Raw genomic sequence first — 26,672 nt, 5'->3', positions numbered from 1 at the left:
AAAGCCTCAAAACAACACGAAATAGTTGTGTATGAGGACAGAGGTGAAGACCTAAGCTTTCTCAGTGGACACATACCCGTGAGGAACAACAACCACCAACAAACTGAAGCGGTCACCGGATCAGAACGCCTACAGGAGAGGATGGCTTCCGAGTCCGTCGCTGCTGCTGAACAGCAGGAAATAAATATGAGGATGCAGAGCAGAATCTCGCAGGGGCGCGCACAAGGGTTCCTTCAGGCATTCAAATCAGCTGCCCAAAGCCTTATGGGGAAACCACAGAGGACACCTGAGTGGCGCCAAATCCCCAAAGGCCCCATCCGAAAAAGAACGGCCCAAAGAACCATAACAAGAGCCGACATGGGTCAGGTGGTCCCACCGAAGCTAAAAACAGCAACCTCCCCTAAAGAGCATTTGGAGAATGCCGTCATAGAATTTGTGGCAATAACAACCGCCACAAAGCTGGTAAACCTCTTGTCTTGCAAAACCATCATGCAGACCTACAGGCAAGAAAACGAAGGCCGGCTAAAAATTCTACTCGAGGAGGCCGAAGCCTGCATATACGATAACAGTAGTTGCCAAGTCCTCAGAGGCAAAATGACTGGAGCGTATATGGCGGCTTACAGCGAGGAAAGCGGATTTGTACCCTGGGAATGCAACTCCTCAAAATTTACTGTCCCACACAACAACCAAATAGTGGTCGTCGCCCAGTGCACCAGGATTATGCTAGAGGATAAAATCCTAGCAAAAGTGGAAACCATCAACACCAACTGGAATCACTGGACGATGCCCACTATCACTTGGGTGAACGGGGTACCTGGATGTGGGAAGACAACCTGGGTGATAAATAACTTCGATGTGAGCAAAGACACCATTATCACAACAACAACTGAGGCGGCCATCGACATAAGAAACAGGCTAGCGCATCGTATTGGTGACATGGTCAGAACTAGGGTGCGTACGATGGCATCAGTCCTGGTAAACGGCTTTAGAGAACATGTCGGATGCCAACGCCTGATAATTGACGAAGCCCTGATGAACCATTTCGGGGCAATCGTAATGGCCGCCCACCTGTCTCGTGCCTGTGATATTGCTCTGATCGGAGACATCAATCAGCTACCATATATCGACAGAGAGAACCTATTCGAGCTTAGGTACAATCGCCCAACACTGGTAGCAAACATCACCCAGGAGCTGTTGTGCTCATACAGAAACCCCATGGATGTTGCATACGCCCTAAAGGAAGTATACTCAGGCATATACGCAGCCACAGCGCGTATCCAATCCCTGCAGCTGAAAAGGTTAACAGACGCAGTAATTCCCAAATCCCAAACCAACACTCTGTTCCTGGTGCATACACAGGAAGAAAAAGAGACCTTGACCAGCCAAGGGTATGGTGAAGGAATGGGCTCACGCGTCCTAACCATACACGAAGCACAGGGATTGACGTACGAATCCGTTATTATCATCAGAACAAAAGATAAAATAAAGCTGCATGATAGCGTACCTCACGCAGTAGTGGCGCTGTCGAGGCACACCACCACCTGCACCTACTATGCGGATGACACCGAGGACGCTATCGGCAACCTCGCTAAAACGGCAATAACAGCGCCAAAGAAACGCATCCTCGAGTACAATCTAAAAATGGCAGTTAAGAATCGAGACGAAGAGGTCATTGCACTTTCTGGGGAAATGTTAAGAAGGCATAACGGGGCGGAATAAAACATAAAATATAATTTTGGTTAAGAGCGCAAAATATAGGCCAAATTGATTATTATATAATTATTATAAAAACTAACAATTAAAATAAGTTATCTTTAAGAACAGAGTCACACACTAACATCAGGCAAAACATGACCTATAACGACTGAGGGGCCGAGCCATTGCCAGGTGTCTACTAAGTTCTCCGAAGAAAGCTGGCATTGGCCCTGTCCTTCTTAAGTTTGTTGCAATTACTAATGTAAGTGTGACTCTGAAAACCATTAATAAAAAAAAAAGGAAAAAAAAAAAAGAAAAAAAAAAAAAAAAAAGACATTTCTTGTATAATGAGATACACGGCTGGGGGTTTTTAGTCGGTTAACGCCCGACACTACCTGGGTCCTCTTCCCAGGTGTCCATGTGGATTTTCCCCCAGCAGTGAAAAAAAAAGAGAAAAAGAACAATATATATATAAAAGAAAGAATATATAAACTAAAGACAAAATAAATATATATAAAAGATAATATATATAAACTAAACTTCCTTACCGAGTAGAAAGTAGATAAAAGAATTAAAAACTATCTCATAAAAATTACCACTCTTCAAAAGGCACGGACATAAAGTCTGTGGAGTGATAATCATTTATTAAAAAAAAAAAAAAAAAAAAAAAAAAAAAAAAAAGTAGTTTTGGAATCCTTGCAGAGATGCCAAATTGACTGGCGCTATATCGAGGTGTTGTGGTGTCTGTACAATGCCGCTACTATGACTGTCCAAGTACAGGACCACAAGACAAGACCTATCCAACTGAAACATGGAGTGAGACAGGAGGATGTGATATCTCCGAAACTGTTCACCAATTCACTGGATGTCTTTAAGACTTTGGACTGGAGATGACATGGCATATGTATAAATGGCGAGTACATGTCACACCTCCGCTTCGCGGACGATATCGTTATTATGGCAGAATCTCTGCAGGAACTTAGCTGGATGCTAAGTGGCCTAAATGCTGCTTCCCGACGTGTAGGCCTCGGTATGAACTTGGACAAGACGAAAGTCATGTACAATGCTCACATGAAACCGGAGCCGGTCGTCGTTGGTGAGGCAACAATCGAAGTTGTGCATGAATATGTCTACCTTGGGCAGACTATTCGGCTAGGCAGAAGGACAAGGAGGCTGCAAGGCGCATCCAACTGGGTTGGGCTGCATTCGGGAAACTTCGTCACATATTCTCCTCGTCCATTCCTCAGAGCCTGAAGACTAGCTAGCTAGAAGCTAGTGATGACGTATGGTGCTGAGACGTGGAAACTGACGGTAGGACTGGTCCACCGATTTAAAGTCGCTCAGCGTGCTATGGCTCTCCATAGAAACCTGATGGATCGTATCAGAAATTAGGTTATCCGTCAGAGGATTAAGGTTACCAACATAGCTGTCAAAATATGAAACCGCAGCGTGGGACGCCCTCCTGCCCGCTGGACTGACGACCTTAGGCGGGTAGCCGGTAGTAGTTGGATGAGGAAGGCCGAGAACCGAGTGTTGTGGCGCTCCTTGGGAGAGGCCTATGTCCATTGGATGATTATTGGCTGATGATGATGATGAGAGAATTAACCATAATAGACATTGAATGCATAAAGTTAGCGTTATTAATGGTGTTTCATACTCAATACTAATTTCTTTGTATCAAAACTAATTTCGTTGGCGCAGAATGCCAAAGAAATCCAAAGAAATTATTGCCAACGAAATTAGAAATCATCACTTAAAAATTATTTTAACAGAAAGCTGATGTACAATTGGAACCTCTTAGTGACACGTGCATACTGTTTGAATAGACATACGTGGACAAAAATATGTATGCAACAAAAACAAATAATAGCATGAAAGTAACAATCGAAGAAATTAGGCACTTACCTGACCAAAACCCGTTATGGCGCAAAAAAAAAAAATTTTCGTCATACTCCGTAAACTTACGCTCCTCTACTCCTGGTCGAAGATAGTGGGGGACTGAAGGGTGAGGGACGCATGGTGATTATGTCCGGTGATCGTTTAAACGCAGAGTAGGAAGACGGTATCGTTACGCCAAAGAAGTTAGTTTTTTTTCTCGGACAAAATTGAATGCGTTATATTTTTGAAAACTAAACCTAAGAGTGAATAGAAACCTAATTTACAGTTACCATAAGTATCTGTTATAATGATAACATATAAATCATAAGCTTATTTTACTTTAAAAAGTGATTTTTTCTTGACCTAAAAATAAAATCAAGTGAAGGACGCGCCAAAGAACTTATGATATTGAGTTTTAAAAAATCATTGTCGCTTTCTTTATAAATTTATGCATTACATTACTAATGTATAAAAACGGTCACAAGATACATTATTTTAAAAAAAATACATCCTGGTATAAAACTATCAATTTCATGTATTTTATGGCTTGGACATACCTAAATCGCGTCATTTGAGAATCACCCAGCTGGATATCGCCTGTAGCGGTTGTAGGCGAGCGACTGTATCAACAAGCAAGCACTGGGCGAAGAAACAGCCCGTGAGAAAGTAAAAAGACGCAATCTTAGAGTGAAAAGCGCAGTAACTACGCAGAAACGGCGGTTCAACGTACACCTTAATGCAGTAGTTAAAAATTCAGGATGTTTCGGCCGCCGCGGGCCGCGGTGACCCACTGCCTGGCTCGGGTTATCTCAGGTGAACACCGAACGTATTAAAAATACGTAGCTAACAAGGACTTAATTAATGTTTCCATACGTGACCAATCTAAATATAGGTATAATGCATGAACGATGAGGTACTATGTACGTATGATATAAATTGCTCTTGTGTGTACCAAACAATATGTAACCAAACAAATTGCGTGAACTGTGTCACTGGTGCAGCACCAAATGCAACGATAAATTGTTGTAAATTGTCCTGTGAAACCAGATATTCATTTCAAGCACCAAAAAAATACAGTTTCTTTTACAAAATGTAGAAAAAGATAAGAAATACGTAGTACTTTACGATAACATTTATCATATTAAATAAGTTAGAGGAAAATATACCTAAAAACGGTGAAAAAGCAGAGTCATCACATCAGTGAGGTACCTAAGTATCTTAAGCCACCATAAAAATCAGTACCTGAGCCTAATCAAGACATGAGTCACATTCACACAGCCTGCAGCTGACTCACACGGCAACGACCGCAGACAGAAGACAAAACAATACTGTTTCCGCCAATACATACCACCAAAGATCAACCAAAATAATAGTTATATAAAGGAACGCGAACTCACATTAAAGGTATTATTTATAATCATAACCGACTTCAAATTCCAAGGTGGTCAAGTGGCATGCATGCATTAAAAACTTACAATTGCCATGCACTTCTAGCTATTGAATCGTATGCTTTATTTCAAATGCCGAAGTGCTATTGTGTGAGTCTTCGGGGACATGTTTTATGCGGCATAACGGCTAATTATAATGTATCGCTCGTATATGGCGATATCGTCATTCAATACAGCATTCCGTGGAGCACTCGATCGTTGTAGCCGCACGTGTCACGATTGTCCTGCCGGCATCCAGCTATAAGGAACTGAAAGTATTGCAGTCACGAGCTAAGCCATCGGACACTCAAAGCGTCTATAGTAATTTTGAAGAATGATAATATTATCATGTACAGCAACCTCCTTATATGGCTTACCTTGGACAGTCTGTGAGCTCGAGCCAACAAGTCCAGGTTATGATTTTCGGATGCACTAATGTGGAACTGCACAAACGAATGGTCCACCTCATATTATTATGATGCGACGCGTGAGCTATGCCGGTGCATTATCGGTTGCGTAATATTGTGAGGGTCCTAATCATCTACTTTGTTTTTTTTTCCTTACAAGTCAATACATTGTTGGGGTAACTAGGCTGGCTAATCTTTTGACTTAAAACCCTGGTCATTGATATGCTAAGCATATTTTACAAAGTGTACACATATTTCTATGGCTCCATCATCTGTCTAGGTACATTTTTACTGTAGGTTGAATGCTACATTTTAGACCTAGCTTTCTTTTGTTCTGCCTAGAGTTGGGGCCACAAAACGACAGTTACATCTACAACTAGGTTTCAAGTGCAACAGAGCGTGCCAGCTTTCTGCTTGAGTTGCGTTGTCTTAACTATTTTCGCCAAATAGTCAAAGTTGAGCATATTATTATTATATCATAACAGTAAACACTAATAGTTATTGATTTTTTTCCAATAATTATGCTTTTTAGAGGTAACTGCAAGGTCCTGTTACAGAGGTGGTCTCCTTCTCCATTTCTTCTTCTTCTAGTGCCTCTCCACTACTGGAGGTTGGCGGTCAGCTCTACATACTCCTCTCTATTCTTTGCCAAAGGCATCAGCTGTTCTAGGCAGGCCTTTACCATTCATTCTCTTATGTTTCGGAGACACAATTTCCTACTTCTGCCCACATTTCTTCTCCACTAAACCACCTTTTACCTAACAAGGACTTTATTTCATTTTTAATGCAAAAAATATTTGCACTTCTACTGAACTTGAAGCATTCAAAGACACCCTTTTCAAATTAAATAATATGTACAATACACAATCCAGCATGTTATTTATAAAGATATCTGGAATCAATGGGTTTTTAGTAAATATGTGTATCATATATTGTGCATCGCTCTACAGCTTTTATGCAAGTACAGTAGGACCTCACTAATCAAAAAAGGCAAAAACCCTTGGCAGATCATCAGTGCTGGGTCTAGAGCTAGTGACAATGGTCCCGGGGTTTAGATCCCAGCAAGTGTTAAATATTCAATATGTAAGTTTTTTCAACTTGCTGCATACGGGAAGCCTTGACACATATTGTTCCTATTTTGATACTACTAAACGCATGCCGGTACCTTAGTAAACTTATAGCTTAGTTACAACAGGATATTGCAAAATTCCCACAGGAAGGGGAGTAAGCGGGAAAAAACACTTGTATAAAACAACTTCCATCACGGGAAGGAAAATATTCTAAGGCAAAGCGATGATTGCGGCGGGTCAGCTAATACAGTATACACACTTTTAAAGTGCACTCACAACTAAACTAGTCAGCTACACCAGCCTGATCAATGTCTTCAACTTTCTGGTGAATACATATATGTATATTCAATTCTCTTCCTTCTTCTGCACGATTGTTAGGACAGTGAATAAAAATACATTGCAAAATAATAACATTAATAAGGTAGATCGGTAATCTTATAGCAGGAAAAACACATCAACGACACAGGTAAAATAAGTTGTTGATACGATGCCACGCACCGGATGCTCTAACACACATCATGCAAAAGAAACTATTTAGTGTACAAAAACGTAAAACTTACATATATATTAATTCCAGGAAGAAAATTGAAATCCTTTTATAGTTTTCAAAACAAACAGCATCAACACATGATAACTTGGAGCACTTCAAAACTTCGGTAAATGTCAAAACTTCACAAGGCACAGGTAGGTATGTAACACAGTTATCACACTTAAAAGTAATTAAAACTGTGTAAATCACCTATAAACATATACAAAACAGTTTACGCCACTATTATTTAACTTTGATGAACACATAACTTGATATTTACTACTTTAAATAAAGTTATTCTAATTTCCAACGGACGGAGATACCAAACACAACAAACGACGCACAAGACAACTGAACGAATGAAATGAAAAGCAAGTTATTACTGACCGAATGAATGAATGCAGCACGAGAACGAAATATTATTATACTACTTCATTACATTACTTCACTCTGACTCTGACAGGCCTTTTCACAGACCTAATATCAATAGACTTACAACAGCCCGTGTCCTCTATTTTCTTTCTCACTCACTCAATTGTACACATTATACCGTTGTACTTGTTATTCTATGATTATACACAACCTAAAAATCTAACACGCTATATGTAACTATGTCACACACGCGTAATTTGATGATATTTTAAAACCAATGATTTCAAAAGGAAATATAGGCCCTTCAGAACATTTTACTCAAACCTTCTTCATACAAGCAAAATAACTGATATCTGTCATAATTTGTTTGAACTATGTCAGTGCCTAGCAACTATCTTGACGACATAACATTGTACGTGCGTTAATAATTTACCATCCCGGACATTGTTTTATTATTTGCAGGCGCCATATCAATAATTTAAGACAAATCCAACTACTAAAATTAAAACTGTTTTGGGCTGTAGACCTGTAGAGCGTCCCGTACAAATGGACTAAAAATCACGCTCCAAAACGTATGTGTGTGCAACAAGAAAATGTTCTCGGAGGATAGTCAACAAAAAATGACGTCCGCACAAGGTTACAGCGCGCGGCCATTGTAGACTTTGGTAGTAAAATAATTATCACTTTATAATGTGTTTATTACTTAATTTAATGGTAATTACCGATGATACGATATTCGATGTTTCTTTTAGACCTTCGTATAATGGTTTTTGCAGCCTTTCACAACACAACTACATATTTATCACAAGATTCACAAGACCATCTCTCGGCCACAGACAACTGTCGACTGAGGAGCGTTGGCCCTAAAATTACGATTTTAGGGCCAACGCGCGGGTGCCATTTTTTTGAGTGGGAGGCCCTGTCCTTACGCTAGTAATATATATGTCAATGTTTAAAACTAAAAAATAATCCTCTAATCACCAGCAAACATTAAATCACTTTCATAATAAATATTCTTATGAAATCTCGTGAACTTTAGCCACTGTACTTTAAACGGAAAGATTTCTCATGCTAGAACCACACTTGGCTATTCGTATTTGATGTTAGATGTTTGCTGTATAATATGTTATATGCCAAATACCAAAAATTTCGGCAAATTCAGCAATATTTTTGGCGTATATACTAATCACACATGGCAGTATTAGCTAATACGAATAGACAGCAGCATAAGGAATGTCGTGTCCACGACGCCAGCTTGATCTTAAAGATGATTTTTATAAATGTACACAACATATATGGAGAAACGCCGTCGACAATGCCGATGGATGCACTAACACTAAGAATACTGCGATGCGATGCGACCGTTGCCGAAAGGTGGACGCTTAGCTATAGGTGAATGTACCTATGTGCTATAAAACCTCAGAATAATAATGGACTGGCTTTGCAACTGAACAAAATTTGTTGATGAAATCAGGCCTACCACCACACACATGCCGCGCCCTGGCGGCAATGGGCAATGCCGCCGTGTTCATGCCGAGCTGCTATGATGCCAGTGTAGTTCTCGTCAACATATTACTATTTAAACAGTTATTATTGGATTAGGTTGGAATTTTATCAGTGTACATACCTATTCCGTTTTTCTTCGCGATATCAAGTTGCTCAATGTTGGGTACATTGACTGGTACTGGTACCCACCCCACGGGAATTCAAATGATTTTTCACCTGTGTCATCGACATAATATATAGCTCGGAGAAATCAAAATGGACCTATTATTCAGAGTATTATTACTATCAGGCATTGACTATATTGTGGAATATGTAAATAAATAACAAAAGTTTCATAGATTTATTTATTTTGTTCTAAAATTGTACAATCACGCACAGACACACAATAAAACAATATCCTGATTTCGACTGCAAGAGCATGTCTAGATTAAAATGGCACAAGATATTAAAGTGCCCGAAAGATATTGTTTTATGTTGAAGGACAAATACAAATATTTAACACTTTTTTGTTTAATAACAAAAAAACATTAATCCCTATCAACTTGTCAAAATGTAGGAACAAAAAAGAAAAATATCATTTTTTTTTATTACAGAAAATAATACTTGATAGTAACGTCAATTCTACAAAATGATTTCATTATTTCTTACAAATAAATTCAGGAGATTACACATCAGTAGTAAAGTTCTAAGAATCTTAAAATTATACTTAAATGTAAGATCCAGAGACAGAGTGTTAGCAGTAGGACACAGCTAAGTGTTGAATGTGATACGTCTCTGAACATCTACAAATATGTTGTACGTCGAGGGAGCGCGAGTCACCCCAATATTTCAATCATGTGAGATACACCAAATTCCTTAGCCAACAGTTACATTTATAAAAAAACCAGATCAAAAATTATGCCTAGCCAAGTTTCTGTAGGTTTGCATTAAATTTACATTTTATTTAGTTATACTAAATCTCACATAATTAAAATATAATAAGAGTGTCGTCAGATTACAAGTTTTGTACTGTCGAGATCTTATGGAGAAAAACTAATAATTATTAAATGTTCTGTGCATCCTACCACATATGAGTACCTCGACAGACATAACGAGAATTAATCTTGATGAACATATTACACTAGCAGTTAGTGTTGAATGTGTAACTGAACAGTTTACTGGTCGGAGCCCTCGTCTTCTTCATCTTCTTCTTGCTCCTCCTCGGTGGAGGCAGCATCCTTCTTGGGAGGAGGAGCGTCCTTGCGCGGCCGCCCACGAGCCCGCCCCTCACCACCTCCGGCAGCCTAATTGGAAATTACATCAATGAATTAAAATCAACCACATACTTCTCTGTAAGTAATTAAAATGGGCAACTTATTATTGAAACACTGAAATACATAATGCTATTCTTCACTGCATTACTGTGTCACTGATTCTAAATTATGTATACCATTACATACAAATATACCACAACACAGAAAAATATATAAGTGATGGTTAAGAGTGTCTGATTACAAGTGAGTACAATAATACCTTGGCTTTAGGTGCAGCAGCCTTTTTCTTGGTGCCCTTTGGTCTACCACGCCCTCGCTTTGCGATGGGTGCAGACTCATCATCTGATGATTTGGCTTCCTTGGGAGGTTTAGCGGCCGCTGCAGGTCTGCCTCGTTTCTTTACGTCGGCTTTAGCTTCCTAGAAAGAATAGAAAAACAAATGACATTTAGGTAAATGTAAATAACTCTAATTTGTGTGGTAGGTATAAGGAAAAATGTAGGTGGCCAGAGGTCAACTAGGTTGGGTCATCTTGGGGAAAGGCTAATAGACTATTAATATCACAGGTATAAACTTACAGATTGTGTTCCATTAGCTTTAGGCCTTCCGCGCCCTTTCTTCTCAACAACCGCTGAACCATCATCAGACATTGTAACTCAAAATTTAATTAGATCTATGGGATATCTGAAAAAGTTAAACACACATTAGAAATAAATATAAAAAGCAGTCAGTGTATCGGTGAAAATGCCATGGAGGATAGGAGGAGAACAACGTATTTTTATGTCCGCGCCGCCGCGCATCGCGCATCACCCAAGCCAAGCAGGCGGCTTGGGCGGTGGGATGTGCAAACACTTTAATATCAGATAAGTTCATCGTACCAAACGATTTCAAAATACGAATGACAACTAAAAACAATAGAAAACATGGGTAATGATGATTTGGCTTTGTTCGAGTACCGTTTAATTACGGAACATCAAAAGGCAAGCTTACGTAGGTATATAATTAAACTATAAATTATGCATCAATCCACAATTTTTGATAACTCAACGTTAAATTGCGATTGATAATTTACTTGAGCATATAATTTAACAAAATAACTTACGTATTAACAGCGGACAACAGAAAACTAGTAAAGGAACTCGGCGTTAACAAAATGACTTCAATGGAGTCGGACAATCAATCAACCTCGAGCAAATATTCTTGATTATACCAAAACCAAACCACCAAAAGAATAGGTGATATTTTTTATTAAATAGTAATGACAGTAAGTTATTTTGGAAAAATATAAGTCACTCAAATATAAAATGTACAAATTTATAATAAAATACTCACCGAATTGTTTACTGCAAGCGTTATCGCAATGGCGGGGTACACTGAACCGGCGTTTGTCTGGCGTCTTTGTAGGGGGCGCTACAAAGACCCAATCGCGTTTAAAATATAACTTAATCAGATTGGAATAATCGCAAGTAGGGTTAATTCACTGTAATTTTAATTTCAAAGAGTTAAGTTTGTTGATTATTTGCTTGATAATCCCACAAAAACAATGAAATAAATAGAAATCCAATGTAGAAATTAGGCGCGCCTTTTGAATTTCGCGGGGTTTCGGCTTTTCTGTTTTCGTAGGTTTTTTATTGGATTAATAAAGACGTGGACACACTATCGGACGCGGCTTACGGACGCAATGGAGGAATGTACTGTTTAAAACTATTGGACGTAAGTCGCGGACGTAACCTTGGGCTGACTTTCAGCTTTCAGACGTCCCGAGAGCGATCTGGCACGAACTGTCCCAAGCCGCGTCCGATAGTGTGTCGGCATCTTAAAACTTGGAAGACAACCAAACTCCAAGAAGAAGAAATGACTCCGTTCTCCGTTCGGAACATCTACTTATTACTTCTACTTCAATGGCTCAAAAAACCCCGCGAACAGAACATTAGCGCTACCTACCTACTTAAAGTCAGATCCAGACATGTACAAGTATCATGTAAACATTGTAAGTATAATTTGTCCGATCCGATCACCGTATTCGTGTCATTGACGCGTAGGAAGATCGCATATATATTATGTGGACGGCTAATGATACGCGATCTTGATACGCCGTTACGATACGGCCCGTCCGCCCGTCCCATGTTGTGTCGGTTTGTTTTTACGGATATAGAGCAAAAATCGGAGGCGTTCACAACTTTATACGGTGCTTGTTACAATACTCAGATACGGTACGGTGATCGGATACGGTGATAGGATCGGGCAAAGGATACATGCCTGATCCCGGCTTAAGTTTTAGCAAGGTTTTAAATCTTAACCGATTCTCAAGACTTGAGTTCGATTTTGTGGTCTTGACATTTTTTTATCACAGAAAAAGACTAAAAAAGTTACCAGAAACAAAAAAAAAATTAGAATAATTACTTACTGTCAGACGGTCAGTGTCAAAGTCAATTTCACGTCAATTTAATTTGTGTTGTTTTTCATTGAATAAATTGTTAGTTATTTTTAATTTAGGTACGATTCCAAGCAAATAAATGGCTTTATCAGGCTACATTTATTGTACTGATTTATCTTCACACGCTCAATAAAAGCTAAAGTAATATAATACTTACTTAATAAAAAAATATATACATTTCCAAAATGCTTAATAAGTGTTTACCATTGTTTTTTACACACAGCCATATCCACAGTAGGTGAACCTGTATCGGCCTGAATCCTTCCTTATGCCTTTATTCAGAATTAAACATTTATAAGTACCTATCAAGGTACCTTTTCAACGTAAAGTCTACAACTGTACACCTACTCAATATTTTACACAGCCTGTGAGAACTTATTATAGGTACATTATATATTTACTTATCCTTTTAGTGACATGAAACCGCCAGTGGAACCCAAGGCAGAAGATTGCTGTAACAGTGGCTGCAACCCGTGCATATTTGATGTATATGAAAAACAACTTCAACTTTATCATAAATCCTTAAGAGGTGAAGGCGAAAAGTTGCTAGAGGGAGAGAATGGAATTTCACAACTAAATTACACTACTTTTGTTGTTACAGAAAAAATAATTATATGTGATTCACATGTCTTAATCAAATTTAAGAATTTAGAAAGTCATAAAAAAGTTACTTGGTCAGCTGGCGATCATTTCCTTATTAAATATTATGGTGAAACAAAATCCTGCACTAAAGCATACACACCCATACATTTTGACAAAGATAAAGATAGTGATTTTATTATATTGTTAAAAAGATATAGTAATGGTCTTGTCTCCAACTTCCTATATGCTTTGGAAATTGGAACCCCTACCCTATGGAGAGGTCCTTATGGTTCCTTTAAATTATTTCCTAATAAATATAAAAGAATGTTTATGATTGCACAAGGCACTGGAATAGCTACATTTATAAAAATCATTGAAGATGTTCTGAAAGATGAGGACAATTTAACAAAAATCATATTATTGTTTTGTTGTAAAAATATAAGTTGTATTTTATTAAGAGAATATTTGTATTCTTGTAATTCATATTGGAATTTTGACTATCAAATCTTTCTTAGTACTTATTCTGATAGCGCATGCTATAAATATAAAGAACCAATAGTTAATCACAAATTGAGTGCAGCAGATTTTGAAACCTTTGTACCATTTACTTCATCAGATCAATTTCTTGCATGTGGATCTGCTGAATTTATGAATCATTTTAAAGATTTACTTAGTGATAAAAATATTCCATCTGAAAATATATGTTTATTTTAGATTAGACCAAAAAAAATAATTTAATTGAATTATAATAATATATCATATTAAATGTTATGAAGTTATTACATTGACGGTATTTGTATTATTGTTATTATAGTAGATTCATTGGATAGTGCTGTTTGTCCTGAGATCAATCTCTGGTAGATATTAGTGTAATATTATAGCTCTTCTGCATTCATATACATATAGCAGGTTATATATTGAATCCTCACGGGTTTAGATATATTTTATCCACCATTATGCTTCATAGAGTATAGTTTTTTGTTATGCTTATAAGTTTCTGTGCTTCCTCACATTAATTTAAATGATCCTTTACCAAAATTAACGCCATCTAGTGTTGAATAGCGAAAATGTACTATTTTGTCACTAGATAGCACTATTATAGTTATAAGGAAGGTTTAGTTTTTTTTGTGAAATTCTACGTTGATCGCTGAACTAAACTTATTTATTTGCAAGTCCACATTGCCCTGTTTTACCCTTACAAAACATTGCAAAACGATAAATAAGGGCTACCATATGTGTAGCTTTTAATTAAAAGTAATATTTTTTTAGAGTGGCAACACATAATAGCACAGCGACAGCGATATGGATTTTTTTCGCGCCGGCGCGAATCGAATCGTATCGTATTCGCGCTGACCATTTACGTTGCTAGAAAATGAATTGATTTATATTTTATTGCCCTATTAAAATTGGTTTGTAAAATGTTAAAGCCAAATATAGATTCGTGAAGTTAAATTTACATATAGCTGTATGGGTTTTCATAATTAAGTGGAATATAATATAAAAATCATAAAGATATTCAGAAATATGGGTTCCTCCATCGTACTTAAAAGCTTATCCATTTTATTAGGAGTGTTTTTCATATTTGTGGGGATAACTAAATTGACCCCTTTCATCTCCAAGGAGTTACATAAAGATTTGGTAAGTAGTTTATTTTAATATACTTATCTATTGTATTGTTAGGTAGTAATTATAGTAAGTGATAAATGTGATAGTACAAGAAAATGGTGCTTGTAGTTAGAGATGAAAAGGTCGCTGCATTAAGATTTTGTTGTGGAGCGATGTCGATTGCTATTTTGGTATTTGGCCTGCCGCCTAATACCACCGCAGTGTCAGCGTTGCGACAGCGAATGTGGCGCGGCCGGGCGGGCGGGGCGATCTCTCGAGCGCTCATAGGTTCCTGGTACACAATTAATTAATCAGGCTAATGTAATGACACCTATTTAGTTATGCTGTTGTTTATTGCCAAGGCGATAGTTATTTACAATCTATTGCATTAGGCACCTACCGGGCATAGGGTGAAAATTAAAGTGGAATGCTACGTTAAGTACCTACCTACCTATCCAGTCTACACTGACTGTTAGTTTTAATAATTATATCGATGACTGGTAGAGAAACCAATAAAATACTAATATTACTAATACTCTCGCTCATGCATACATTCACACGTTTGCAGAAAAACAATATTATGATATAGGTTTGGTACCTAATTTAATTAAGTACTTTTTACTGCATTCTCTCTTCGACAGTTTTTTTCCTTTGCTTAGTGGTATTTATCAAGAAGATCTATTGAATTTTCAGTGTCTCCTCAAACTTATGAATAAATTAATGGAGTACTTATCCAGTCCTATACCTATCCATTAACAGTGTTCCATTAACTTTTCCAGAGAAAAGAATATGTGAGATATGCAAAAGTGTTTCCATTGAGTGAGACTTTTGACTTCAAGCTGCCTTCAAAATGGTACCGCAGGGGAGTAGGTGGCCTCGAAATATTGTTTGGATTAGCAATGGCGTTGATACCAAGCCGTAAGTATTTCCTTAAATCATTATTATTATAGGGACGGAGTATCTTAAGAAAAGGAAATGGAAGAAAATGCTATAGATTTCAAACATAACAAATCTCACTCTGATGAAAATGATATAGGTTATAGGTATATCGTTAGCTTGAACGTGTTGATGAAATATGGAAGTCTACGCTATCACAATGCTTCATTATACATTGGTAGGTACATATTCAACATCAGATTTAATGTGGGCAATCAATTGGTTTCTAGTATAACTAATTTAAGTAATACCTAATGCTCAACATTATGTCTTCCTCGCCCCAGAACGGAGAGTACCTATCTACCGGACATACGTCCGCATAGCGTACGCTAAACTATTAACCTAGTTCATTTCCTACTTGATTATCCCACTTCTTACGGAAAAAAAACCTTTCAAAGTTCAAGTAAATTTAAGAGTCCGCTTCCCATGTTTGCAGATAAGATAAAGAACGTGGCCAACATCGGCTTGCTATCTCTGATGGTGCTGGCCGCCTACTCGCACATCATGGTGGGGGACCCCTTCGACCGCTGCGCGCCGGCCCTGGTCTTCTTCTTCATGCTGAGCGGACGCCTCGTCGTCTGGTAAGCATTCATTGCTAGAGTGATAATATAATAAGCTAATAGCTAATTTAAAAATGAACAAATAAAGAATTGCAAGTTGAGATTATATCCCTTCTAATATCGTGTGCCGGTCCGGGCACATTTTATTAACAAGGCCTAATAAATTAAGGAAAAGCCTAATAAAACCGTATACCCGGAAGTTTATCGTCTATCAGTTTTTATATCGGTCTTTTTTAAAATAGTTTAAACCGAATTATTGAGTAGAAGACTGTTTATTTAACCTACTAACTACGTCAGTTTTTAAAAAAATATTGTACCTACTAGGAAATGTACATACCCTGGATACTTTCATCTAATGTAAACATACGGTACAATATACCTACATAAAATTGGTATATACCTAACTCCTAGATGTAGCATGTTCGGATGAGCAAAGCTTTTTGGCGTTATGCCAAATACTCTGCATGACGAATCGCGCTGTCCCATACATAATAGCAACTACAATGTCGGCATTCCAGACGATTAGATCTATTTAAAGTGTTTAAACACATTTTTATTGGCATTTAAATTCTAATAATGTAACGTTACTGAAGTACCTACCTATGTACCTACATGGCTACACTTAACGTATCCTAGATATTTGCTTTTTAATTTAAGCCAGATTTTTAGCTCCTAAAGATTTTGCTGTCTTATTTATCCGACCTTACAGCGCCACTAGCGGACAGTTGATGAAACTTTGCAACAGGCCTATGTTCAGCAGTGGATGATTTATGAGTTACTAGGTGTTCCTGCGTGCTTCGCTTACCCTTAAAAAGTTTTCCCGTGGGAATTCCGGGATAAAAAGTAGCCTATGTTCTTTCCCAGGGTCTAGACCGTATGTATACCAAATTTCATTCAAATCCGTTCAGTAGTTTTGGCGTGAAGGAGTAACAGACTGACACAGTTACTTTCGCATTTATAATATTAGTTAGGATAGGGCCACTTGCACAAACATTTAAATTTAGATTTAGTGTCAAATCTCAATTTAAGAAAAGTCAAAATAAAATTTGACACTAAATCGAGATTTAACACTAAATCTAGATTTAATATGTTGGTGCAAGTGGCCCATAATGATGATGATACGTGAGCTATGAGCAATACATGTGTACTTTGTCCGCAGGTACCAGACCAGTCGCCGGGAGGAGCTGGAGAAGGCCGCGGCCACCGCCGGAGCCACGCAGAATGGCAACGGACTCAAGAGAGACTAAATACATTACTTAGTATGTTTAACGATACAGTTATCGTTTCAGACTTTTGTAATATTCAGTATAAAATTGCACTTGCATGTAACTGTGTAAGGTATAAGAAGCATTTCATATAATCTACCCAACAAATAAATTCGATCGCATCTCTGCCAGAAAACTGATGGCAATGTTGATGTTAACAGTATGTTTAGTTAGTGCAATGTAAACCAATTCGTTTTAACTCGGGACGTAAACCAACGACAGTTACATAAACATTTGGTATTTAAAATAGAAAGTTCAAGTTGATCGGTAATTTTAGATAAATTAAGCCACGGAAGTAATGTATGTTTAAAAGTGATATTAATATTTAAGCGTATGTGAAAGTGGTGGAGCGATACTAGGTTCATTTTGTATGAGTGGGTTATGTGTATGTGTTACGTGTAGTTTGATCTAAAATTAACTGCCATTAAATATTCGTTAATAGGTCTAGTGATAATCCAGGCACAAATAGGAGATAATGGTAATAATAATGCACCTTTATATTGTTGTAAAGATGGTTTGCTCAAAAGTAGAAATAAATTTGTCGTGTCGTTGCTTATGTAAGATGGAATCAAAATTATCCAACTACTCATCGTAAATTCAATAACATTTATGATAGTCTTTCAGTTTGATATCTGTAGAATTTAACTACAAGACAGAAATAACTTGTTATGTTTCTAGTCATAAGTTAGAATATTTAAAACCTATATCGATCGGCAGGCACCTACCAACATATTATACTGTTCAAGACACTGAAGGATACCAATAATCTCGTAATCAAACTATAACTGTTAATGTACTGTGGTGTGTTTGGAGCAATCGTTCATGATTAAAAGATAACTAAATATTCAACTAATTGTTTCATTACCTAGTTTGTTTTTCTAACGCTGGGTCGGCATAGACTGGACATATTGGCAAACCTATAGTATAAGTCCTTCCGCCATTTTCATTTTGTTTCTTTATCTGCACGCGTTAAGAAAAAAAAATATACGTATGGAAATAATGAGTGTAATAAATGTAATTATATATTATTTGTGAGACTAACTATTGTTCATAAGTTAAAGCACATTATGGCGCTTATCATAATCATTCTGATTATCACAAAATGCTTTGAAAAGCATAAGCCAAAATATAAATTAGTGAACAATAATCTCATACATAGGTACTTAAATAAATCTTATTTTACATATAATACAAGTATTAAAGCGAAGCCTGCTGGATCAGCCTTAATGGAATATTACATGATAAATACAAGCATATAACAACCTCAGGCAGGGTCGCGCCCCGTCTGCAGCAACTCCAGTGCATTCTGCAGATTAGTGATTGCAGTTTTCACGTCGTCATAGTTGAGGGCACTGCTCGCCCACTTGCAATACTTCTGAGCTTTAGCCACTTGATCCGGGGTGAGGTCGGCGACCTTTGTGGATGAGGTGTCGCCATACAGCGGGGCCGGCTGCGGCGCGGGCTGCGTCGACGGGTCGTAGGGGACGAAGCCACCAGGGTTAGGATCAGGCGTGTACGGCACCGGCGGCAGTTTGGAAGCGGCTATGATTGCCGCGTTGGGGTCCGGTAGGAAGTTGTTGAAGCTGCTGGGGGCCACGGGGGGCGTGGCGGGGTCCGTCGGGGGCGTCACGTGGGGCGCCGAGAACCCGGGCACCTGGGGTGAGGAGAAGCCAGGCACCTGTGGTGAAGAGAACCCGGGCACTTGCGGCAGGTTGAATGTGGAGGGGGGGTTATCTTCAGGTGCACCCTCATTGGTTTGATTGTCCTCTTCTGATTGCATGGGACCTGAAATAAATAAAAAACATATTATATTGCTTCAGCTCTACCAACACAGTCGTTTATAGACAAATAAAAAATCTAGAGACCCATCTATACCGTTGTTATTTTAGTTACCATACCTGGAATAGGTGTTTCGCCATTCTTCAGACAGTTGTGAATGTAGGCTGCCTTCCACTTGGCGTACTTCCTGTTCTGTGCTGCTTCGTCCGTCAGCTCACCAAATGTTGTTAGTACATCATATATCATGCCTGCTGTGTAAAATGCTTTGACAACATTCCTGAAAATATAAAATGAATAATTTAAAATTTGACAACTACAATGGACAACATTTCAAAAAACTAAAGCTGCTATAAATCGAAAACCATTTCGAGATTTAGCTCTAAAGGCCACAAAAAAAATGATTTTGTATTTTTTGGATGTATCATTTTTGAGAAAATCATAAAATAGTAAAAAGTGCTGATGACGTCATGCATCAGGTGCGATGCATTTTGATGATCAAAGTCTATAGATTTAAAAACAAAGTAACTGTCACTTTCATTTTTGATTGACGTTGACGTTTTATCGTGACGTTGTTGTTTATTTGGGTCATTTTCATTAATTCTGTTCTGACACTTTCTGACTATTTTTTTTATTTATTATTAAGAGATGACCTCTATATAATATGTCCCAGAGCATGCCACCGCCTACACAGCTGAAAAAATGCTTCTGATTATTTTTTTACATGATAAGTACCTACTTTCCATCATTAGAAATATCAAGGTCATTTGAAAATGACCCATTTGTTGGTTGGCATGTAAACAAAGTTTAAATGTCACTTGTCAGTGTCATTTATGTTTTTTTTCGAGACTCAGGCAATAGACAAAAATAAAAATTGAGCCTTATATGTGACATCACTTCCGGTTTTAAAATAATTAACTTTAAAGTTAAAAATAACATGCAAAAATTTATGTATATACAAAATAAAAAAATACGGGTCCACTAATTTTCTATAAACTTTCCGAATAACTAATAAAAATATAGGGTAAAGAAAATGAAATGTTGTCCATTAACTTAGATGATGTACATTGGATTAGATTTGTAAACCTAAACATAATTCTAAGACAATGAGGGTGCTTTTCCACCAGATATGTGCTATGCAGCTTATGCTGTGATATATGAAAGAAGAAAATCCATTTCCTCTTGTGCCTTTGCTATGTGAACCAATTAATATGATTGATGGCTATCAAATGCATCCATATCAATGTGTAACATAGCAACATAGCATATTTCTCCGGTGGAAATTTTCAACAGTGTTTAAATTAACCAGTTATGTTACTTATTTCTTTCACATTTTGCAATTGTTTTATAAGTACACTTACTTTCCAAAGTTCTGTTCTCTGTCCTGTTTGTCAGCGTACAGAAACACTTTGAGTGCATAGTTCTCCAGATGGGCCTGCGCTGCCACTTCATTGCTGACCGCATCATTGTTTGCATGCACTTTCTTGGCCTCCTCCAGCCAATCCATTATACCTGGAAAAAGAGGTTTAAAAACTGTGAGTATTTTTTTATACATACTAGGTATATAAAGTGTAAGTATATTTTTAGAAGAAAATAAGTATTGCTAATGCAAGTTGGCCATATGACCAAGAAATTAAGTTTATTTTAATTTATTGAATTATAGGTACTACTCAACACATAAAAATCAAGCTTAAAGGTGCTATGTAATCCTTGCAGTCAATTGATATATTTATTAACATCTTTAGTTTCTTACTCAATGGTGGCACTTCAAGCACTAATATCGGAAAAAACTATTCACTGAAAACCTTGAGATCAGTTTAAAAACAAAATGAAGCATTAAACAGGGACCTCACTATTGGTATACCACAGAAAACAGGATATTGCTGACTAAAAAGTGTGAAAACTGAAGCAGAAGGTTTTAATACCTATGTTAAGTTTTTAATTTTGGGGATAAGTATTATATTTGTGGTAGGGCATCGGTTTTTACAGTATAGCAACAACACAGTAGTGAGTAGACTCTAGTGTGATCGTGAGATCTTCATCATTGGTTATGTTGGAGGTTTTCTACTTCCATGGTTGGAGGACACAAAATGTAAAACAACATAATTATGAGTCACTCACTATCATAGAAATGTATGACTCACATAATCAAAATAAACATTTTAAACCATAACAGAATACTACCTTAATTACTATATACTTATGCGTAAAGGTATCTGCAGGTTGTATCACAAAGGGACTATCACAATGTAAATGTGTATTAAAAGTATGTAATTAATAATGACACTTACCCACTAGTAATTTTGTTTCTTCTGGAGTCTTCTTATTGGTAATCTTCAGGCCAGTTTGCAGCGCGTGCAGCCTGCACCAGTAGGCGACCACTGGGTCCCTGGTGTCGTGTTCTAAAGCAGTCTTCAGGTAATGCTGAATGGATTTGAGACTCGGTGGACATTCTGGGATATTTACATTTACAGACATGATTGTACTTTGTACTAAATTTTCACTTAGTGACCAAAAATATCATACAACATGTGATTTTGTTATTATACGGATAAATGGTTTTTGCATTTAACCGATATGCAATGCATAAATGTTGTATCGTTTGTTATCTCGATAAAAGTAGTAGTAAGCATAAATTTACAAAAACACAACACACAAAAAATATTTTTTTTGACAGTTTTTTTCTTTTTGGTACACAGAGTACAGAGTTTGTACGTTTCTTTTAGCTAGCAGCGGCACTGGCCTGTTTACTGTCATTTGTATGGTATTTCAAGGAGTAGGATACCACGTAGGTTATTTTTTATTATGGCAACACTAAAAAAACACTGTTTTGCCGACATGTCAAATTATTCAGTGGTACTACTACTCACCGCTAGGTGGCATTGTACACGATTAAAAGGTTTAGTTGTATTACTCACCGCTAGGTGGCATTGTAACACGTTTAGCGCGAAAGTGTTATTATTCTGAGCTCTTACTATACTTATAACACGTAGGTTATTTTTTATTATTGCAACACTAAAAAAAAGCCACTGTTTTGCCGACACGTCAAATTTCAGTGGTACTACTACTCACCGCTAGGTGGCATTGTACACGATTAAATTGTTTAGTTGTATTACTCACCGCTAGGTGGCATTGTAACACGTTTAGCGCGAGAGTGTTATTATTCTGAGCTCATGATGTGGTGATGGTTAATCTGTGAAGTTACGTCAAAATGATAAAGACACAGAGTAATTTACTCTGTCAAGAGAAGGCAACCCTGCCCGAAATCTCTCATCTTTGTATTTCTTTTTTGACTTTTTGTATGAGTAGAAAATAGCAAAAAATAAAAGACTGTGCTTATTTTGATCTTGTATCGTTGTCATTTAATTCTTACTATTGGATAAAATGCCTTCTAAACAAAGAAAAATTGCCATGATGGGCTACAGATCCGTTGGTAAATATTGTTCCGTTTCGTAGAATGTGTTGCGTCTTAATTTTATCAAAATTTTATACGTAGTATGTTTACAGGGAAATCATCGCTAATTATTCAGTTTGTTGAGGGGCAATTCGTCGATTCTTATGATCCCACCATCGAAAACAGTAAGCATTTATTTTATTACAATTAAACCTAAAATAAAATAATAAGTAACAAAAGTAATTTGATAACTAAAGTTATACATAATTAACATAACACATGTGTCCTTACATCACACTTTATTATACTGAGTACTAACTGCCATGTTTTCTTCCCTAAGCCTTTACCAAGTACATAAGATTGAATTCAACGGAATATGAAGTGAAGCTTGTAGACACCGCTGGTCAAGATGAGTACAGCATATTTCCCCCTCAGTACAGCATGGACTTCCATGGCTATGTGTTGGTATACTCCATCACCTCTAGTAAGAGTTTCCAGATAGTACAAATCATTTATGATAAACTACTGGACATGGTTGGAAAAATTCAGTAAGTGTATTTTAGTTTGAACTAGACACTTTGGTCAATAGGCATCATTTGCATACATTAAATTAATATAATTTGTGTATATTTTCCAGCGTACCCATAGTACTTGTTGGCAATAAAACTGATTTACATATGGAGAGAAAGATAAGTACTGAGGAGGGAAAGAGACTTGCTGAGAAATGGAAGGCAGCCTTCATTGAAACTAGTGCAAAGCAAAATGAAGTAAGTTATTATGAAAATGAAAAATACATCTTGGACATAGATTTATTTATTTTTATTCTAAAATAAACTTTATTTTATTTCAGTCAGTGACAGACTTGTTCCACGCAATGCTGCTAGAAATTGAGAGATCCGATGGAAATATTCAAGAGAAAAATGGATGTGTTGTCTCATAAAGGAACCAGGTAGATAAGTTCACTATTTAGCTTAAATGAATAGATCTAATTTTGTAATGGTGATAACAATAATTTGCACAACATCTTTCATAGCATTATCTTGCAATGAACAAACCACATTTTAGAATACGCCAATTGGTTTTGTAGATAAGTAATAAAAATATATAGCTTGTATATACTTATAGATATTCACCCAAATATTTTAATGAATGAAACTACTTAACAACAAAAAAAACATGTATTGTGTTCACTTAAGATTTATAAAGCACCTTAGACATTACAAATTCATATAAATAAGTGAGGAGTTAACTGAATGAAGTCAGGACAGTTTACAATGAACCAGTAAGGCAGGTGTGTTTGTATATGTTTAAATATGTCTCAGTGAATTCTTTGGATACCTATATTTCATAAAACTGAGTAGGTACTGTTTATTTATGCAAAAAAAAACATTTAATTTGCACTCTAAAAATCATGCAAAATATGATCCTGATAAGAGTGTAGAAATGGTCAGTGTAGTTAAGTCATAACATAAGCAAGACTACATTTTTCTGAAAGATGTAATGAAAATTCATCCATTCATCATATATCCAAAGAATATCTTACAAATATAATTTTTCAATACTGTTTTTTTAAGTATGTAAATATTTTATTTTACTAAGTGTAAATACAGATTCAAGGAAGTTGAGTAGTACATGGAACTTCAATAGCATAAAAATGTGTTCAAGTGAGTTGCCTGGTGTATCGTTAGTCTGTTCTGCAATTAATGAAAGGTTACAAGGTAGAGACATTTAGCAATACACAATAATAATTTGTAATGTATGTAGTTATAGCTTCTGGAATAAAAATATTTAAAGTTACATAGTTTTGTAAACAGCAACAATAGAATTAGTTCAATTTTAGTTTTCATGTGACTGTATCAGAGGAGGTTAACTAATCATTGTACATTTAGGTTTTCTCCTATTTGGGTGTGTTTCTTGATTATCATGATGCTATCTTTTTATCGATATGGTATTCTTTTCTGGTGGTTTGAGCGATGGGTTTATTCATTAATGTTTGCCACTCTATGTCGCGCTAACAATAGTTTATTTTGTAAATGCACTCAGTAACCAGAATTTTGTATTATGACTTAAGTATACTCTATTTTCAACTGACTTCAAAAAAAAGGAAGAGGTTCCGAATTCGTCTGTATTTATGTTTTTTTAAACTGCTATAAAAGTTAGTTAGGATTGCATTTAAAAATACAAACACTGGGTGTACAAACTGGATTAAAAATACTTGAATAAGATTTATAAAACTTTGTTCAGACCAGACTGATATCGCGCTCGGCTGTCGTGCGACATCGCGGACTCACTCGGTATCACTAGACAGCGATAGCGAAATCACTTATGTATGAACAGAGTGGTGTAAGTATATGTAATTAATAATAAGAATAATTAGTTTAAGCTTGATGTAAGAGATGCATGTGATTTTTCTAAGTTTTATTGCAAGCTTTTTCGGTTACTGTTATTTTTCTTCATAAGTATAGATTATATTATTTTTCCTTGTTTATGATGGCATTATATTTAATAAATGAACTGTTGCACATTTGATTTTTGGTACTTTTAGTATAAAATCTAATTACGTAACCTAAGTACGTTGTTTTTGGTCATATAAATTTAATTATATCTTACTTTTTTCATAATTTTAAATATGTATGTACATGATATCCGGTTCTTGGTGCTGTGCTTTGCCATAAATATGATATGACAACCATTTTATGTTCGTAATCTTTAACCGATCAATCAAAGACTTTTGTTAAAAGCTGGCTACTGTCAGTACCTAAATGTCTAACTTATGTATGAATAACGCAATACAAATCTGTATATTATTTATAAAGTTTTGTGTACGTAACAGACAGTATAATGTATATAATTATATACTTAAATAAATGAAAAGTTGTGATGTTATGGGTTTTATTAGGAAAGCAGCAACATTTTTTAAAAATAGTAGAGTGGTCAGTTATGATTTAATTAGATAAGTATAATACTGAAACTCGTATAAGTTCAGATTTCAGTATTTTTTAAACTACTTCCATATCCGGAGAATTTCACAAGATCCGAGGAGTTATTTCTACAATTAAGTACCTATTTACATAACATAAACCCTCAGCCCTCACTTAAACTAGTATATACAGTACTAGTGCATTTCTCTATATTTTTATTGAACACTAAGCCTCCACATTTGATGTCATCATTTAGCCTATACCTACATTACTAGTCCTGATCACAATATTATTCTCCCAAGAAACGATATGTATATGTACCTAGTACCTACTGTAAATATGATGATTGATGAACCCGTTATAATGTGAAGCAATGCAATGGCATATCTAAAGCTTAAGTACGTCGCTACTGTTGCTAATCAATATTATTCGTAAATCAATGCTGCTGATCAATAAAATTCGTAAATAACATTTCGTGTTTTATTAGTACTTAGTAGGTACCATCATAGGTTTACAGCTTGCAGGCGAGGCTAGAGACCGCTTCACCACTGAAGTCCGATAGCCGCAACGGCGCTGCAGTGTCACCCATAGAGAAAATTGACTACGATAGTGTTGCCGTAAGACATCAGTGATGTCGCGGACTCGATCTAGTAGCTGAATGCCAACTTTCTGCAAAATGTCTACTAATATAAAATTTGATACAAATTATCGCACTATGCCAACTTTCTCAAAATTAAGTACCTATAGAGATCTCTGCATGCAGACTTTTTACAAAATTTCATTCAACCTATCGTACTATGCCAACTTTTTCAAATTTAAGTACAAGAGGTCGTTGAATGCCAACTTTACCAATTGATTACTCTGTTCAGTATTGTAAAGCCAACTTTTAGGAATCTTATTCCTAATTATATCGTAATGCCGACTTCCGTACAATCAAGTACAGAAATACTTATCAAGTTAAATGCATAATATACAGGGTGAGTCTTTATAAAGTGTAGGTTTTATGTATTATTATATGTATAGGTATTTACATATCGTTTATACTTTATATTCATGTAGTT

At 36.5% G+C, this 26,672-nt stretch overlaps 6 protein-coding genes across 15 annotated transcripts in view; 3 read left to right on the top strand and 3 right to left on the bottom strand.

The window, feature by feature from the left end:
- LOC105383043 (afadin) overlaps positions 1 to 7,376 on the bottom strand; it is a 96,868-nt gene extending 89,492 nt beyond the window's left edge. For 4 of the 6 annotated variants that reach the window (XM_048629036.1, XM_048629039.1, XM_048629038.1 and 1 more), the window contains exon 1: positions 7,038 to 7,376. The gene's annotated coding sequence lies outside the window, so the exon portion shown is untranslated. The remainder of the gene's footprint in view (positions 1 to 7,037) is intronic. The other 2 variants (XM_048629043.1, XM_048629042.1) reach the window with 2 other exon arrangements.
- A 1,838-nt stretch (positions 7,377 to 9,214) lies between these two features.
- Positions 9,215 to 11,591, bottom strand: LOC105383015 (high mobility group protein HMGI-C). Of its 2 annotated transcripts, none has more exons than XM_011553013.3 (4): positions 11,468 to 11,591; positions 10,714 to 10,819; positions 10,397 to 10,555; positions 9,215 to 10,167 (listed from the first exon to the last, which is right to left on the bottom strand). In XM_011553013.3, the coding sequence occupies exons 2-4, from the start codon at positions 10,783 to 10,785 to the stop codon at positions 10,039 to 10,041; spliced, it is 360 nt and encodes a 119-aa protein (XP_011551315.1). In that variant the 5' UTR covers positions 10,786 to 10,819; positions 11,468 to 11,591; the 3' UTR covers positions 9,215 to 10,038. The 2 variants fall into 2 exon arrangements, with proteins under 2 accessions (XP_011551315.1, XP_011551316.1); XM_011553014.3 differs by lacking the exon at positions 11,468 to 11,591 and adding an exon at positions 11,238 to 11,377.
- On the top strand, positions 10,089 to 13,942 carry LOC105383017 (NADH-cytochrome b5 reductase-like). 4 transcript variants are annotated; one of them, XM_011553019.3, is made up of 2 exons: positions 10,089 to 10,215; positions 12,986 to 13,942. In XM_011553019.3, exon 2 carries the CDS (start codon positions 12,990 to 12,992, stop codon positions 13,866 to 13,868), a length of 879 nt encoding a protein of 292 aa, XP_011551321.3. In that variant the 5' UTR covers positions 10,089 to 10,215; positions 12,986 to 12,989; the 3' UTR covers positions 13,869 to 13,942. The 4 variants fall into 4 exon arrangements, with proteins under 4 accessions (XP_011551321.3, XP_037978431.2, XP_011551319.3 ...); XM_038122503.2 differs by lacking the exon at positions 10,089 to 10,215 and adding an exon at positions 12,558 to 12,631; XM_011553017.3 differs by lacking the exon at positions 10,089 to 10,215 and adding an exon at positions 12,558 to 12,713.
- Positions 13,943 to 14,397: 455 nt separating this feature from the next.
- LOC105383014 (novel acetylcholine receptor chaperone) lies at positions 14,398 to 18,369 on the top strand. The gene is made up of 4 exons (XM_011553012.3): positions 14,398 to 14,792; positions 15,539 to 15,677; positions 16,132 to 16,276; positions 17,415 to 18,369. The coding sequence occupies exons 1-4, from the start codon at positions 14,679 to 14,681 to the stop codon at positions 17,500 to 17,502; spliced, it is 486 nt and encodes a 161-aa protein (XP_011551314.3). The 5' UTR covers positions 14,398 to 14,678; the 3' UTR covers positions 17,503 to 18,369.
- Positions 18,370 to 18,517: 148 nt separating this feature from the next.
- Positions 18,518 to 21,975, bottom strand: LOC105383013 (vacuolar protein sorting-associated protein VTA1 homolog). The gene is made up of 4 exons (XM_011553010.3): positions 21,588 to 21,975; positions 20,658 to 20,808; positions 19,419 to 19,576; positions 18,518 to 19,305 (listed from the first exon to the last, which is right to left on the bottom strand). The coding sequence occupies exons 1-4, from the start codon at positions 21,772 to 21,774 to the stop codon at positions 18,785 to 18,787; spliced, it is 1,017 nt and encodes a 338-aa protein (XP_011551312.3). The 5' UTR covers positions 21,775 to 21,975; the 3' UTR covers positions 18,518 to 18,784.
- A 549-nt stretch (positions 21,976 to 22,524) lies between these two features.
- On the top strand, positions 22,525 to 26,082 carry LOC105383012 (GTP-binding protein Rheb homolog). Its single transcript, XM_011553009.3, has 5 exons — positions 22,525 to 22,729; positions 22,804 to 22,875; positions 23,031 to 23,238; positions 23,328 to 23,457; positions 23,541 to 26,082. Exons 1-5 carry the CDS (start codon positions 22,681 to 22,683, stop codon positions 23,628 to 23,630), a joined length of 549 nt encoding a protein of 182 aa, XP_011551311.1. The 5' UTR covers positions 22,525 to 22,680; the 3' UTR covers positions 23,631 to 26,082.
- The last annotated feature ends 590 nt before the right edge of the window (positions 26,083 to 26,672 follow it).

This window comes from Plutella xylostella, chromosome 22 (assembly GCF_932276165.1).
Source record: "Plutella xylostella chromosome 22, ilPluXylo3.1, whole genome shotgun sequence".
NCBI lineage: Eukaryota > Metazoa > Arthropoda > Insecta > Lepidoptera > Plutellidae > Plutella > Plutella xylostella.
This window is presented reverse-complemented; position numbering and strand designations above follow the sequence as displayed.

Excerpts from the sequence above, each read along its gene's own strand:
- LOC105383014 (XM_011553012.3), top strand. The coding sequence starts at position 14,679 with ATGGGTTCCTCCATCGTACTTAAAAGCTTATCCATTTTATTAGGAGTG. Across the intron at positions 14,793-15,538 it reads AGGAGTTACATAAAGATTTG|AGAAAAGAATATGTGAGATA; the intron begins GTAAGTAGTTTA and ends TAACTTTTCCAG. Across the intron at positions 16,277-17,414 it reads AGCGGACGCCTCGTCGTCTG|GTACCAGACCAGTCGCCGGG; the intron begins GTAAGCATTCAT and ends CTTTGTCCGCAG.
- LOC105383015 (XM_011553013.3), bottom strand. The coding sequence starts at position 10,785 with ATGTCTGATGATGGTTCAGCGGTTGTTGAGAAGAAAGGGCGCGGAAGG. Across the intron at positions 10,556-10,713 it reads AAGCTAATGGAACACAATCT|GAAGCTAAAGCCGACGTAAA; the intron begins GTAAGTTTATAC and ends TATTCTTTCTAG. Across the intron at positions 10,168-10,396 it reads CTGCTGCACCTAAAGCCAAG|GCTGCCGGAGGTGGTGAGGG; the intron begins GTATTATTGTAC and ends ATTTCCAATTAG.
- LOC105383012 (XM_011553009.3), top strand. The coding sequence starts at position 22,681 with ATGCCTTCTAAACAAAGAAAAATTGCCATGATGGGCTACAGATCCGTT. Across the intron at positions 22,730-22,803 it reads GATGGGCTACAGATCCGTTG|GGAAATCATCGCTAATTATT; the intron begins GTAAATATTGTT and ends GTATGTTTACAG. Across the intron at positions 23,458-23,540 it reads CTAGTGCAAAGCAAAATGAA|TCAGTGACAGACTTGTTCCA; the intron begins GTAAGTTATTAT and ends ATTTTATTTCAG.
- LOC105383013 (XM_011553010.3), bottom strand. The coding sequence starts at position 21,774 with ATGTCTGTAAATGTAAATATCCCAGAATGTCCACCGAGTCTCAAATCC. Across the intron at positions 19,577-20,657 it reads AGAGAACAGAACTTTGGAAA|GAATGTTGTCAAAGCATTTT; the intron begins GTAAGTGTACTT and ends TTATATTTTCAG. Across the intron at positions 19,306-19,418 it reads TGGCGAAACACCTATTCCAG|GTCCCATGCAATCAGAAGAG; the intron begins GTATGGTAACTA and ends TATTTATTTCAG.
- LOC105383017 (XM_011553019.3), top strand. The coding sequence starts at position 12,990 with ATGAAACCGCCAGTGGAACCCAAGGCAGAAGATTGCTGTAACAGTGGC.